The sequence below is a fragment of the Vulpes lagopus genome, chromosome 15 (genome assembly GCF_018345385.1).
Source record: "Vulpes lagopus strain Blue_001 chromosome 15, ASM1834538v1, whole genome shotgun sequence".
NCBI classification, from domain to species: Eukaryota; Metazoa; Chordata; class Mammalia; order Carnivora; family Canidae; genus Vulpes; species Vulpes lagopus.
The window spans coordinates 43,328,554-43,343,284 of NC_054838.1; the positions used below are offsets into that span (position 1 = coordinate 43,328,554).

General features: G+C 38.5%; 2 protein-coding genes across 7 annotated transcripts in view; one reads left to right on the top strand and one right to left on the bottom strand.

The window, feature by feature from the left end:
• The window catches only part of MRE11 (MRE11 homolog, double strand break repair nuclease), a 72,106-nt gene extending 64,501 nt beyond the window's left edge, over positions 1-7,605 (bottom strand). Inside the window, exons 1-3 of one of the 3 annotated variants that reach the window (XM_041730406.1) lie at positions 7,419-7,605; positions 6,656-6,774; positions 4,701-4,833 (exon numbers count right to left, since the gene is read on the bottom strand). In XM_041730406.1, coding sequence (XP_041586340.1) covers positions 4,701-4,833; positions 6,656-6,675 — 153 coding nt within the window. In that variant the 5' untranslated portion in view covers positions 6,676-6,774; positions 7,419-7,605. Of the gene's footprint in view, positions 1-4,700; positions 4,834-6,655; positions 6,775-7,322 lie in introns of those variants that run through there. The other 2 variants (XM_041730407.1, XM_041730408.1) reach the window with 2 other exon arrangements.
• A 124-nt stretch (positions 7,606-7,729) lies between these two features.
• On the top strand, positions 7,730-14,044 carry ANKRD49 (ankyrin repeat domain 49). Of its 4 annotated transcripts, none has more exons than XM_041730670.1 (3): positions 7,730-7,788; positions 10,769-11,123; positions 12,531-14,044. In XM_041730670.1, the coding sequence occupies exons 2-3, from the start codon at positions 10,866-10,868 to the stop codon at positions 12,990-12,992; spliced, it is 720 nt and encodes a 239-aa protein (XP_041586604.1). In that variant the 5' UTR covers positions 7,730-7,788; positions 10,769-10,865; the 3' UTR covers positions 12,993-14,044. The 4 variants fall into 4 exon arrangements, 3 of the variants coding, with proteins under 3 accessions (XP_041586604.1, XP_041586603.1, XP_041586605.1); XM_041730669.1 differs by lacking the exon at positions 7,730-7,788 and adding an exon at positions 7,796-8,509; XM_041730671.1 differs by lacking the exon at positions 7,730-7,788 and adding an exon at positions 7,796-8,219.
• Positions 14,045-14,731: the final 687 nt, after the last annotated feature.

Genomic DNA, 14,731 nt, shown 5'->3' on the forward strand with positions numbered 1-14,731 from the left:
GTATGTTTTATGGGTAAAAATGTTAAACTATAGAGCAAAGAGGTAGAAAAAAAGAATCTCATAAGAGATAACATTGTGTATGGAGATTTAAAATCTTATATTTTATTTATTCAATGTGCCTGCCAGTCTAGGGATTAATCTGACTCCAATTTAGGTTCCCAGAACACCTTCAAAAAAGCCATCTTCAAATTATATCAAACCTCTGACTCATGTTAACCAAAGTGTCACTATTTCTTTTTCGTCGTCGTTATTCAAATCAAACATAAATGTGGCACCTTAACAAAACCTATGGCCAAGAGACCCAATTCAATTCAGATTATTCATCCAATTCATTCAGCAATTATTTGTGGCTCCTACAGGCACTGGCACCTAGGAATTAGCAATTTCCAAAACAGATGATGTCCATGCCCTCATTAAACAATGACAATGTGCAATTCCCTGTACTGCGCCCTGAGAACACAATGATGAATAAAATACAATTTCTTTCCTAAATATGTTCCGAGTCCAATCGAAGAGACAAAGTGTTATGTTTCTGAACAGATGTCAGACTCAGACATGCACTAGAACAGATATGTAAACAAACCAGGAGCAGCAATGACATCACAATCAGTTCCTTTTTTTTTTCTTTTTTAAGATTTTATTTATTTATTCATGAGAGACAGAGAGAGAGAGAGAGAGAGAGAGAGAGAGGCAGAGACACAGGCAGAGGGAGAAGCAGGCTCCATGCAGGGAGCCTGATGTGGGACTTGATCCTGGGACTCCAGGATCACACCCTGGGCCAAAGGCAGATGATGCTAAACTGCTGAGCCACCCAGGGATCCCCTACAATCAGTTTTAATGAAGGGAAGAAACTCATCTGAGGACAGGAATCCACAAGAGATATGCCAACGTGGTGGCATGAGTTACACTATGAAGAATAAATGAAACTTTAAGAGTATTCTAGAAACAAGAGAGAAGCAAAGAATTATACAAAAAAAGAGCCCAAGACTCATACTTTCAAGAAGTGTATAATCTACCTAAAGAAAATCGATTAATTCTTAATAATATGAAAGGAACCTGCCAGTACAGATCACCTGAGCTACAGCAGTGAGGGGGAACGGAATATATCATCCCCAAAAAGTGTCACTTTGGCATGTGGACTATTTTCAGCTAAAGGCAGTTAAGACTCAACAGACTCAGGAAAAGCTTTTTAAAAAGACAAAACAAAACAAAACAAAACAAAAAACCCACCTTAACTACCTAAAAAGAATTTAGACAGTTGGCCTACACCAGGAAGAGAGGAATTATCAGAGATAACTTCCAGGCAGTCTAATACTCTTATAAGGCTTCTGTATATACAAAATTTGTTTTTCACCTATTAATTTGTCTTACGGTGATCTAATTATTAGACCAAAGAACCTAAAAGGAAAGAAGGGAAAAGTTTTCCATCCTACTGTAGTCAGAGAAACTTTATTAAAAGTGTGGCACTTAAGCTAGGTCTTCAAAAATGAACATGACTTAAGAAAGAAAATGATCACAACTAACAGTATAGGAAAAAAAAACGAAGAAAATGAAAAAACAAAAAACATTTCAGGAGGGGGGGGAGTAGTTAAATGATATATTTTCACTTTTGCAAAATGAAGAGGTCTGGAAATTGGTTACACAGCAATGTAAATGTGCTTAAGCTGATAAAGTGTACACTGAAAAATGGTTAAGATGGTAAATTTGTTATGTGTATTTTACCACAATATTTTTTTTTAAAGATTTTTATTTATTTACTCGTGAAAGACACACACAGAGAGGCAGAGACACAGGCAGAGGGAGAAGCATGCTCCATGCAGGGAGCCCAACATAGGTCTCGATCCCAGGTCTCCAGGATCACACCCTGGGCCAAAGGCAGACGCTAAACCGCTAAGCCACCCAGGGATCTCTATTTTTTTTTTTTTTTTTGAAAGCTAGTTTGTGACTCTAAGAACACTAAAAAGGAGGCAGACTGAGGAAATGTCCCAGATTATAAGATACAAAAGAAACATGACAACTAAATGTAATGTAATCCTAGTTTAGGACCTAGACTCTCCCAATCTGCCCCCAAATTGCTTTAATAGACATTACTGAGACAATTCGCAACATCTTAAAATGGTGTAATAGTATTGAATCAACATTAATTTCCCAGTTTTGATAAGTGCACTGTGTTTATACACACAATGTACCCTCAAATGGTTCAGGAAAAAAGTATGTGCGTATGTATCTATAATGAGAGAGAATAAAGCAATTGTGGTAAAATGTAGGAAAATCTGAATGAAGGGTAAGGAATTCTTTATACTATTCTTGCAATATTTCTGTGAGATTGATAATGTTTCAAAGCTATAAATTTAAAAAAAAAGATTCCGGGATCCCTGGGAGGCGCAGCGGTTTGGTGCCTGCCTTTGGCCCAGGGCGCGATCCTGGAGACCCGGAATCGAATCCCACGTCGGGCTCCCGGTGCATGGAGCCTGCTTCTCCCTTTGCCTGTGTCTCTGCCTTTCTCTCTCTCTCTCTCTCTCTCTCTCTCTCGCTGGGTGACTATCATAAAAAAAAAAAAAAAAAAAAAGATTCCAAGGAATTAAGGAGTAGAAATAAGGCTAGCTAGCACAGACACACAAAATAAAGGACTTAAAGTCAGGAAAAAGTTAGATTTCAATCATAAGGGATACTAAATACAAAATCAGGGGTAAAAGTAAATATGCATTGGGGCTGTGGGAGAGGAGAGTGTTAAAATTAAGAGATGTGGAAAGGGAAACAAGGAAAGAGAAGGAAAGCAAAGGACAAAGTAGAAGAAAGCAGCTTATGCTTAGGAAAAGACACATTTTAGTACCTATGAGGAAAGAAAGAACACAAGATTCTTGTGCAGGAAACAGACCTCCTTGGGCTCCAAGTTTCTCTGCCCTCAGGGCAAGAGGAAATCACTTTAAGAGGACTATTAGATATTCCCTCATTAAGAGTTATCTACAGCTTGTTAGATCTTTTCTAGATTTTAAGATAACAGCATGCAAAACCAGAAAAGATTTTTCACTCTCATGGAGCTGACCTTCTAGTGGAGAAAATCGTGAGTAAACAAGTAAATTTTCAAAATAATATTTCATATGATGTTATGAAAAAAATAAAGAGTAATTGATAAGAGAGTATTTGGAGATATCTGGAAAGACCTCTCCACAAACGTAAAACATGCTCTAAGCAGAAGTGCAAAGGTCCCAGGGTAGAGCTTGCCAGTGTGGACAGAGCACAGTGAACAATGCAGAAAGTTGTAGAAGTCTCCTGACAGGGGCCAGATCAGTGTGAATCTTATTTAGTGTGAACTTTATTTTAGATTCAATGGAAGGCCACTTGAAGATTTTAAGCAACAGAGTGGTATGATCTGACTTATGATTTTAAAAGTTCACTTTGGCTGCTATGCTGAATAGATTTAGGGGAAAAATGCAAATAGAAAGACCAATGAGAGCTACTACAGTGCAACAAAATATGATGAAAGTTTTGGGCTAAACATAAAGGCACAAAAACAGTTTCTATGTACATTCAGGAGGAAGAACCAAAGGATTTAGAGAAAAACTAAACAAAATTTTGAGGAAAAATCAAGGTTGAAGATAGTAATTTTTAAGTCACAAGCATTTACATTTACTCTCCAGGTCTTTCCTGAAATGTCCAACAGGACCTTTCATGGGCTTGCTGGAATGTTGACCTGAATGTCCTATTGAAATCTCCAACTGAAATGGCCTAAATCAGAATTTACCACCTTCTCACATAAAGAAGTACTCTTTCCTTACTTAGAAGGTATTTTTATTTTAGTACCACAATTGGCTCAAACTTAACATACTCCAGAGGTTGTCCTCTCCCTTTTCCTCAACTCTACCCCTGAAGTATGCAAATCCAACCTTTGAAATATTTCTAGTATTCATTTCCTCTTTTCCATCCCAAGGCCACTACTTTAAAAAGGTAGTCTGGTCTCCAATTCATGCTATATATCCTGTTGCCAGAAGATTTTTTCCATTTAATTGGATACAAACTCCTCATTCTGGCATTTGAAGCCCTCCTTAATGCAGCTCAAACGTTTTCAGTCTTTCAGCAGGCTTTCTAACATATGGCCAAACTGACCTGCTGTACCCTTAACATACCTCATACTGTTTCACCCCTGTGCCCTTCTTCCTGTTTCCCGTGAAATGCACATTCTTCATACTCTTCACCCATCAGAAGCCTACCCATTCTTCAAAGCCGAAGTTAAGTGCCACCTTGTTCACTAAACTGATCTTGCTATCTTCTATACGTTATCTCTTCTACCTCTAAACTCCCAGGAAAGGCTGTTTATAATTTTCTTATGGTTCTTACCATGTAAAATCCTGCCTCTGAGCATTATGGACATTTGTCTTATCTTACACACTGGTATATGTTCTTGGAAAGCAGAAATCATGAGTCATCTTTCCATTTCAAATAGAAACTGCCACAAGATCCTGCATACTCACAAACACCCCATAAATATTTGTAAACTTTTACAAACTTCTGACAAAACTAGCTCCTACTTGAATTAAGATCACAAAGTACTCAAAAATCTGCTTTGGGTTTTTTAGTATATTGATGCTTAAGCAGGCAATCTGAGCACCTGAGCCTGTAAAACATATCAACTTTAAGAAAGGAAGAGTCTGTTGACAACAGGAACATACTAAAAACGGAAAAATATAAACCAAACTCACTTCATTTTCTTGGGCAAGTCTTAAAATCTCATCCAGTGTTACATACGTATCATTTCCTCTGACTGCATCTTTCTCCATAAATCCCAGATGAATATCTGTTGCAACTAAGATTTTAAAGGTATTTTCATCATCACTGTATTTAAAAAAAAAAAGGGGGGGGGAACATTTCAATATAATTCATTAAAAGGATGCTCAGATTAAAACCTAAATTTAGAAGATAAATAATAGCAGTTATACAGTAAAATCACTTTTCTAGCTTTAAAAGAGGTCTGAAAATTTGAAGTGTTCAACAGATCGTCAACATTAGTTTGTCTACGACTAATTTAAAACAAAAAAACACACTTGAAGTTTAAAAAGATTCTGACTCCTTCAAAAAAGTATAACCTTATTACTTCAGTCTTACACATTCTTTGGACCCTGGACCTAAAAGCTTGGTTGTTTTCCAATTCTGTCCCACCCCCAAATCCCAAGAATTTGATCCCAGATCTAAACTTGCTATTTATTATTTTGCTCTCTTCCAGGAAAATCAAAGTTGACTAGTTAACTTAAAAAGTCCTTCCTCTTACTTTATAAGCAGATTTTTTAAAAAAAATTCTATTTATTTATTTATGAGAGACACGGAGAAGGAGGCAGAGACACAGGCAGAGGGAGAAGCAGGCTCCATGTCTCCATGCAGGGAGCCCGATGTGGGACTCGATCCCAGGACTCCGGGATCACGACCTGAGCCGAAGGCAGACGCTCAACCACTGAGCAACCCAGGCATCCCTATACACAGATTTTATCCTAATAAGCTAGTAACTTACATTTAAGCTTCTGAAGACACTTGTTTGATTCTATTCCCTATACAAAGTTAGTGTTTCATTAACAAATTCAGCCAAGTAACAAAACAGAATTATTTACAATTCCATTTGAATTTGGTAGTATTCAAAGGTACTCTCACTGAAGCAGCAAGGTAGTAATTAATCACTTAACTTTTACTTTAAAATATTTATGTATCTATGATCTCATCTCAACTTCCACATGTAAAGAAGTAGGTGTTACTATCTCTGAAAAATGAGAATGTTACAGAAAGAAATTAAATGATTTATCACACAACTAAGTGGAAGAAGGATTTATCCACCCAGTCTATTTTCACTAAACCATAATAAAGTTAAAAAAAATTTCACATAGATCTCCAAAATTGAAATCTCTATATGTGAGATTTTTCCAGAAAAGATTTCTCTTCTGAAACTTCAAAGTTAACACATATGCAGAGTTCTAATTCCTACATACACCCAGGCCAATCAGAATACTTTCAAGTCATATTACCCTATGCTTCCATAGCAATCTATAAAGTATTTTCAAATGAATTCTCTCACTTAAACATCTAAATTAATCTGAGAAAGGCAATTTTGTTCCAATTATACATATAAGATGAAGAAATTGAGGCAAGGTTCAGAGAATTGCTAACCTGCGAAGGTCACACAGTATTAACCAAGGAATTGCAATCAGGATGAAAGACTTCAAGTCTAAAGCTTTTTCCACATAACTTCTGATTCTTTTATTGACTTTCATTTCACTCAAATTCATTTCCAATTTATTCAGCGCTAGAGCAATTCAGTACTCTAAAAATCCACTTAAATAGGCTTGCATTGACCAGTAAGACTCCCTCATAAAGTTAAAGAATATTGATAGCTTCAATATTTTAAGATAAAACCTACTATAAGCTTACATACAGCAGTAATATACTCAGTTACTGCAAGACCTCAATCTACAGCTGTATACTATCTTTTAGTTAACACGTAATATTAACTTTTTAACATTCTAAATATTCTTTTTGATGACAAACATTTCTGTTCATAAGCAAGCTCTTCATTTACTAATTTTTTAAGTAAGTTTTCTTTCATGGTGATCATAGTTGATGGACTTTAGAAATCCGAAGCAACAAAAAAGGATTCCAGAAGGCAAGTTCTTACAGGGTATCTGCAGGACTCATTTTTAGGGTCAGTCCAGCTGGTCTGGAACCAGTTTTCTCTCCAAGTACTCCTGGGTCGTATGATCAAATATGTCAGAGAAATCCACTCGATTCCAAATTCTAAAAGCAAAATTACATTATCGTAAAACACACATTCTTTTAAAAACAGACTACCAATTTTAGGAATCTCACGTACATCTAGGCACCTGTTATATTTTTATTTTTTAAGAGCTAACAACAGAAAATAGCACATCTTTAGTGCTACTTTAGTTTCACCATTATGATTAAACCACGGAAAACTAGTGTTTATTAAATAAATGTGCAGAAAGGGTCACATATAATACTTCTGGTTTAGCACACCAACAACTCTGTGCAAAAATGTTTAAAGTGCATGCACAGGCTACCCCAGAGCATGGAGAAGCCTCCGTATCTGCCGCTCAAACACGAGATCTTTCAAAGGAATGGTCCTGTTTAGGAAAACGGAAGGGCCCCGCTTTTAAACTACTGTAAATAAACAGGAACACGTGCTCGGCGGAGCTCGCCGGCGCCCGTAGGCCCGCGGAACCCGCCAAGCTCCTGGCGACGCCGGGTTCCTCCGAGGTTCCCAGCCTCAGCACCCCCAGCCCAGCCTCCGACCCTCCGAAGCCAACGCCAGAGCCCTCCCGGACCTGGCCGACTCGCCCCACGGTTCCACGGCAGTCCACGGGGCTTCCGCCCCATCCCACAGAAGTAGGAGGCGGTCCGGTTCCTAAACTACCCCGCACCTGCGCTCTCCAGAGCTCCTCCACCAGACCTCCAGGCTGTCTTTTTCCCGAGAAGGAGGGGCGGTATACAGGGGAGAAGAAAAGCAACAGCACCTCCGGAGCCTGCGCGTAACAACCCGCTGGCCACCCACCCGAATTAGGCGGGAAGGAAGAAAAAAGAGCAGCAGCCGCCGCCGCAGCTCTTTCCCTCGCGAGACCTCAGTGATGACGTCACGCTTCCATTCCTCCTCGGTTCTCATTGGCTGCCGCACGCCGGGAGGGCGCCGGGAAAGTAGCGGCGACGCCCCGCCCTCCAGCGGGAGCCAATCCTGAGAAATCGAGGGACGACCCCGGAAGCGAGGTTCGCGACGCCGGTTCTCCCTTCTTTAAGGTGGGTAGTAGCTCCTGCTGGTTCCGAACCGCGCTCCCCGGTCCCCTCGCGCCACCTAAAGAGTGCTGGGCCCTTGGGGGCGGGTCACCTGGCGACCCTGGCTGAGACCTGCCGCTCGGCCGCGCGTGGGCCGTGGGTCGGGCTGGAGCGGCTTCTGCACCCCGGGCTGGCTGGGAGGCCGCCGGCGCGACTCCGGGCCTGTGAAGTGCCCACGGGGCCGGAGGGCCAGGGCCGGAGGGCCAGGACGGGGCCCTCTCCCTCCCTGTGAAGTGCCCACGGGGCCGGGGGGCCGGGTCGGGCCGGGGCCTTCCCCCTCCCCGGAAGTGACCAGGGGGCCGGAGGGCCAGGACTAGGCGCCTTCTCTCGCACTCCCACTCCCCAGAGCTAGAGCGTTCGGCCCTTTTATTCCTGTTTTCTCCTCCGGATCCCGGGTCAGCACATCTGGATTGCTTTGTGCTGAGAGTAGTAAAATACAGTGCAGTGACAAAATAATGTGAAACTTCTGAATTAGGAAATCTGACCTTTAGTTCCGTGGATGCGTCCTTAATTTAGGGCAGGTTGTTTTCATCTATCAGAAGCTCCTCGCCTTCACCTGTCAAAGGGGGTTTGTGACCGCGTCTGTTGCTCACTTATTTGTGAGGCGTTGACATAGTTTAGATCTCTGTCGAAATGTGTTCTTTTAAGAAACATACCCTATTTCTTCCTGGTGGAATATTACCAAGTAAGAAAATTAACTCAATTTTTAAAAATCCTGAATCAAGGAAATGCACCTAGGTTGGACTCTCTGAATTAAATCTACCTAAAATTTAAAAAGAGATTTTATATGTAGTTTATTGTACCTGGAGCAGTAAATTCAGAATTTATTTTAAAAAGTGGGGGGGGTGGTGTGGATTTTACAGAAAGGAAAGAGTGTGCTTTAAGCAAATAAAATATGTGCTTTATTGTTTCTGTATTTGATATAATTAACTTTATTGGTATCTGTTCAGAGTGTTGGATGAACTGATGTATGATCATTTTTGTATTGCAAGGTTCAGGGAATAGTTTGAGAGTAAAGAAAAAAATGAAAACCCCAATGGGAGTTCTACATACAGATCATAAACACAGGAAACAAACTGACGGTTACCAGGGGGGAGAGGAGTGAGGGGATAGACGAAATAGGTGAAAGGTATAAGAGGTACAAACTTCCAGCTATGAAATAAATAAGTCACAGAGAGGAAAAGTACAGCATGGAGAATTTAGTCAATAATACAGTAGGTATGGTCAGTGGTATAGTGTACTGTGCTGAGCAATGAGTAATGTATGGAATTGTCGGATCTCTGTGTTTTACGCCTGGAACTAATAAAACATTGCATATCAACAACACTTCAATAATAAAAAGTGACAATTCCAAGAGAGCTAATAAATCATAAAGCAATCCTGATGGGGTCTCAATAGACTCTGAAAAGCTGGGCAGGACTTGGAAATCCTTTAGTACAGTCATTACATTTTACAAGGACATAATTGTCAGAGACTTTATTAGTCATGAGTGATAAATTTAAGTTTGAGGCTAGTATTTTTGGCACTAATAATAAAATCTAATGCCACATTAGGATTGAATACTATTAAACTTGTGAAATTAGAAAGAAATTGGTATCTTAAGGGTAGACTAACTCTGGAACTTCTTTAAATCCATTCCAGGCAAAATCAAGTGACAGGGCTTTAATTAAATCTAATTCTAGAAATATTTCTTAATGCCCTCTTTTTATATTTATAGCCTATATGTATAGTAGGTTATAAATATAAGTTAAATACAGTCCCCATCCTTAAGTTAATAATCTTCTAAGGAACTAATTAGTGCTGAAATAAGACAATATGTTAAAAAAAAAAAAAAGACAATATGTAGCACCAAAAAAGCTTCTAGAGAGAAATCTAATTAGGAAGTTCAAGAAAGATTTCATGAAAGAGGTAACATCTGAGAAGAGCCTTGAAAGACTGATAAGATTTCAACAAATATAGTTGGGAGCCTGAGAAATGGTATTTTTAAGATATTATTTATTTGCATTTAAAAAAATTAAGATTTAATAAGCTGTGTAACTCTTTAAACTGATATTGGTTTATAAATTAATGTGGCAGCCTAGCTGAATAAACGTCACTTCCTTCAAGGAGCCTTCTCTAATCCTTTAGGACTGTATTATAATCCTCTTGTATACTCACGATATGTGGATGAAGTCCTGTCATAGCACAGATCATACTCTTCTTGTCAGTCACCTCCCCTAGACAGTAACCTTAATGAGGTTAAGACATGGATCTTTTTCATTTTTAAATCCCAATACCCAAAGACCGGCACATATCAGGCATTCTATTCATATTTGTCGAATGGAGTGAATGACAGTCACATTTCAGTTCAAAACGAGAAGCCAACTAAATTATAGTTGTGTATCAATGAATGGGACTCCATTTTAAAGCAGTGAATTTCCCAAACCTGATATTATTAAGATAGAAATACGATAATTATTATTTATGTTATAATAAAGATCTGCATTGATGGGAGATTTGGACAGATGTCTTTGGGGCTATTCCATCTCTAAAAATGCCAAATTCTTTGAAGTAGTTTATTAGAAACTAAAAATTTTTGTTTCTGCTTTATGTCATTTGTGTGTCTATTTTATAAAAATTATGAATAGGCCTATCTTTTTAATTATAATTTCAAAGCTTTAAGCATATGTCACTCTTAGTATAATACAATAGGATATAAGCCAATAGATTCAGAATAATATAACCATTGACTTAGTAGAAGAAAACAAAAAACATAAGGAGTTTTAACCACTAAAGGCATAGATAACTGAAATCTCAGCTCCAGTATTTAGACAATATAAAGAATACTGGTAAAACCAAAATGTTTAGACAGGATTTATTTGTGTGTTGTTTGCAAGACTTATCTATGTTGTTGATAAACACTTAATTACTGTTTCACTAATAATTTTTGTGTTTGTGCTTCCAGATATTGATGGATAAAATAAAGCAGACGTAATTCATCTCTAGAAAGATTATTTATACCCTGGCATTTGAAATGTTTTGTATTTAGAATCATAGTAAAAATGGAAGGAGGGAAAGTAAGTGATAATGGAAAACCAGACCCAGACAATTCTGTGGACTTTTCTGAACACTTTAACCAACTTGAATTGTTGGAAACACATGGACACCTTATTCCCACTGGTACCCAAAGTCTCTGGGTAGGGAATTCTGATGAAGATGAGGAGCAAGATGAAAAAACTGAAGAGTGGTATCAATTACAAGAAAAAAAGATGGAAAAAGATCCAAGCAAATTGCTTCTTTGGGCTGCTGAAAAAAATCGGGTAAAAACAAAAACAGTTAAAAAGGAAACCATACTATAGTAGAAAAAGTATCGGATTCGGAGCCAGAAGACCTGTCCCTGAACCTGTATTTGGTTTGTAATTTTGGGCAGATCCTACCATTCCTGAACCTCTATTTTCTTACCTATAAAAATGGCCATGATAATACCAGTATCTTTTATACAGGATTTGAGGATCAAATGAGGCAATGTCCATGAAAGGACCTCGTAAGTCACAAAGCATCCTATTAGGTATTATTTGGAAGTTTAAGGGATAATTATAAAGTTAACAAGAAATCACCTATATTTTTTAAATCATTTTTATTAAGTCATTAAGATCATCCTAGAGACAATTATCATTTAGAAGAGGGAGGATAGAAATTAACATGTTTTGAATACCAAATATACCATGTGCTTTTCTACATTATTTGATTTAATCCTCATATATCTCCACAAAGAATATTCTTCCCTTTTACTAAAAGTTTAAGAAAATGAGATTCAGGAATATTTATTTGCCCTGTATCATCTAAGTAGTATCATCACATCTATTCTTCCCACTTAGCCACTTCTACTTCATTTTACTAAGTTCTTCCATGTCTGTGCAACTAAACTAATTAAAAAGGTCTCGTATTTTTTGATAGGTTTTTAACTTGGGAGCACCAGAGATCCAAAGACCAAATTGAAAATCACTTCCTGAAAACATGTTTTTAAGGTTGTTTTAGTTTGAGCTCCTTAATCTCTAGATTTCCTTGTTACCACTGTATTCTGATAAAGAAGTTTATTTTTCAAAGTTTTATGCACTACATATATTGGTGTCATAATCCTGTGGTAGAAAAGTCAGTTATTATGTTTCCTTCGCTAACGAAATATAAAATATTAAATACAATTATAGTGTGTATTATTCATCTAGGACTAAAAGTTTTATGTAGTGAGCCTTAATTGGGCCAGGGGTAAATTTATGATATTCATACATTCAATATTGGTGTTTGATATTCAGAGTCCCATTCCCAGAAGCAAGAATGTGGTTAACTTAACACTAGTTTGTTCATTCTTAAATCTGTTGCCTTCTCTGCCCCCAAAAGAAATTTTTTTTTTTTTTAAGATTTTATTTATTTATTCATGAGAGACAGAGACACAGGCAGAGGGAGAAGCAGGCTGCCTGCGGGGAGCCTGATGTGGGACTTGATCCCAGGACCCTGTGATCACCCCCTGAGCCAAAGGCAGATGCTCGACCACTGAGCCACCCAGGCATCCCCCCAAAAGAAATCTTAAACCATTTTTATTTCTTAAGTCATCTGCTAACAAGTTTTTATTGAACTTAAGTAAATTTGACACCACTAGACAGTTAAATTTTCTTCATTTACTGTTTCGGGTGGAGCTGGGGTTTTAAAAGATGTCTTTTCTGTCTCAGCTTACTACAGTGCGGAGGCTACTGTCTGAAAAGGCTACTCATGTGAACACTAGAGATGAAGATGAGTATACCCCCCTTCATCGAGCAGCCTACAGTGGACACTTAGATGTGGTGCGTGAGCTGATTGCACAAGGAGCAGATGTCCACGCAGTGACAGTGGATGGCTGGACACCCCTGCACAGTGCTTGTAAGTGGAATAATACCAGAGTAGCTTCTTTCTTACTTCAGCACGATGCAGATATTAACGCCCAAACAAAAGGCCTCTTGACCCCCTTACATCTCGCTGCTGGGAACAGGGACAGCAAAGACACTCTGGAACTCCTCCTGATGAACCGCTATATCAAACCGGGTCTGAAAAACAACCTGGAAGAAACTGCATTTGATATTGCCAGGCGGACAAGCATCTATCACTACCTCTTTGAAATCGTGGAAGGCTGCACAAATTCCTCACCTCAGCCATAACCATAAGGGTTCTAGTAATTTTCTTGTTTCCAAGTACCAGTGCCTCCTTTGTGTAAGATAGGAAATATCCCCATGATAAAAGGTTGCCATCAAAAGTTTTACTGTAGAAATTCAGTAGTACATATTCTAAAGCCCTTCCAAGTGAATCGCCTAACCTTGATGTCAAAATGTATTTGAAAGTTGTTTGGATATATCTTTACCTATCTATGTGTACTTTGTAATTTTTATCAGACATAATTTTAATGCAAACACTTGTAACGGGTTGTATAGAAAACTAATGATATTTTTGGTGCTGATCCAAGAGAAGTGTATTTTTAAATATCCCCCATCCTGGATCTTTGTGGAGTATTTAGTATATTGACACGTATTTTTATAAGGTGAGGTAACTCAGAACTTAATTTAAAAATCTCAAGTATATTGGTGCAGTTCAGCTGTCTTCTCTACATCACCATAGCCATTTGCTTTCATTTCCAACCATAAGAACTAACTTATTAGTGACTTGAATCATCAGAAGTTTAAAAAAAAAAAATTAAAAAAAAAAAGCTTAGATCTTTGTCTTTTACAGCATAGACCATTTTCAGGAAAGTAGTTAGCTAAAGTGTTTAGTCAGTGAATGTTATATACTGCCTTTGCTACCACAGTTCACACAATCCTGTGGACAGTCCTACCTCACCCTGGTCAACCTACATGATCCTTCTTCCATTGGTGAGTCAGCATGGCCTTTTAGACATGCACACAACTCTACCTTGGTCCAAGAGATCATACTGTATCTGCTCTCCAACTGGTTTTTCCTGCCTAATTGTGTTGTTCGGGGCACTGCTCAGATGGTCTCTCTAGTTCACAGGAAGTATTTATTTTCCAAGATCTTCCTTTTATACAAATCATACTAAGTCAAAGAGACAAGAGAAAAGGAATTCTAAAAGTGAAGAGATGTTGATTATGTTGGGGCTAGAACCACAAAGTGGCTCAGGCTTTCAAAAGCCACAGTGTGGATAGTGACAAAGCATAAATATAAATATCCAGAAAAAAATAAAAGTCTTGAACAACAAAAATGGCACCAATTCTTTTTTTTTTTTTTTTTTAACAAGCACATATCTTCCTTGGATTCATACTCTATGTATTTATTCAGCATGCATTGAGCAACTACTCTCTCTCCAGCGGAGTTTTCTGCCAACTACCAGCCTCTCTGTGACTATTCCCAAAGGATTTTCTCTTCATCTCTTAACACCAGAACTGACGTGCTATGGGAAGGGAACCAAACCAATGGGCCTTTTCTTCTTATATATTCACCAAGGTTAATCTTTTTGAGCCAGCCCATGTGATCCACTCATTCTAGACTAACAATGTTATTTAATCAAATATGTTTGGTGGTTTGGGGATTAAAAAAACATTGAAACATCTCAGGAAAGTTAACATATGAACTGAATCATGACAAATAGGATTTAAGAATGAGGAGAGCTTTAATTATTCTGTGATCTCTGACTAGGAGATGCCTCAGTTTCAGAGTATCAGTGTCTGTGATGCAAGGGTTTTGGCAGAATGTATTGCCCCCAGGATGCCTGGGTGGTTCATTCAGTTAAGCGTCTGACTTGATTTTGGCTCAGTTCATGATCTCAGGGAGGTGAAATGGAGCCTTGCATCAGGCTCTATGCTGGACATGGAGCCTGCTTAAGATTCTCCCTCTCCCTTTGCCCTCCCTCCCATCCCACGTGTGCATGTGCATATGCGCACATTCTCTT

Excerpts from the sequence above, each read along its gene's own strand:
- ANKRD49 (XM_041730670.1), top strand. The coding sequence starts at position 10,866 with ATGGAAGGAGGGAAAGTAAGTGATAATGGAAAACCAGACCCAGACAAT. Across the intron at positions 11,124-12,530 it reads GGGCTGCTGAAAAAAATCGG|CTTACTACAGTGCGGAGGCT; the intron begins GTAAAAACAAAA and ends TTTCTGTCTCAG.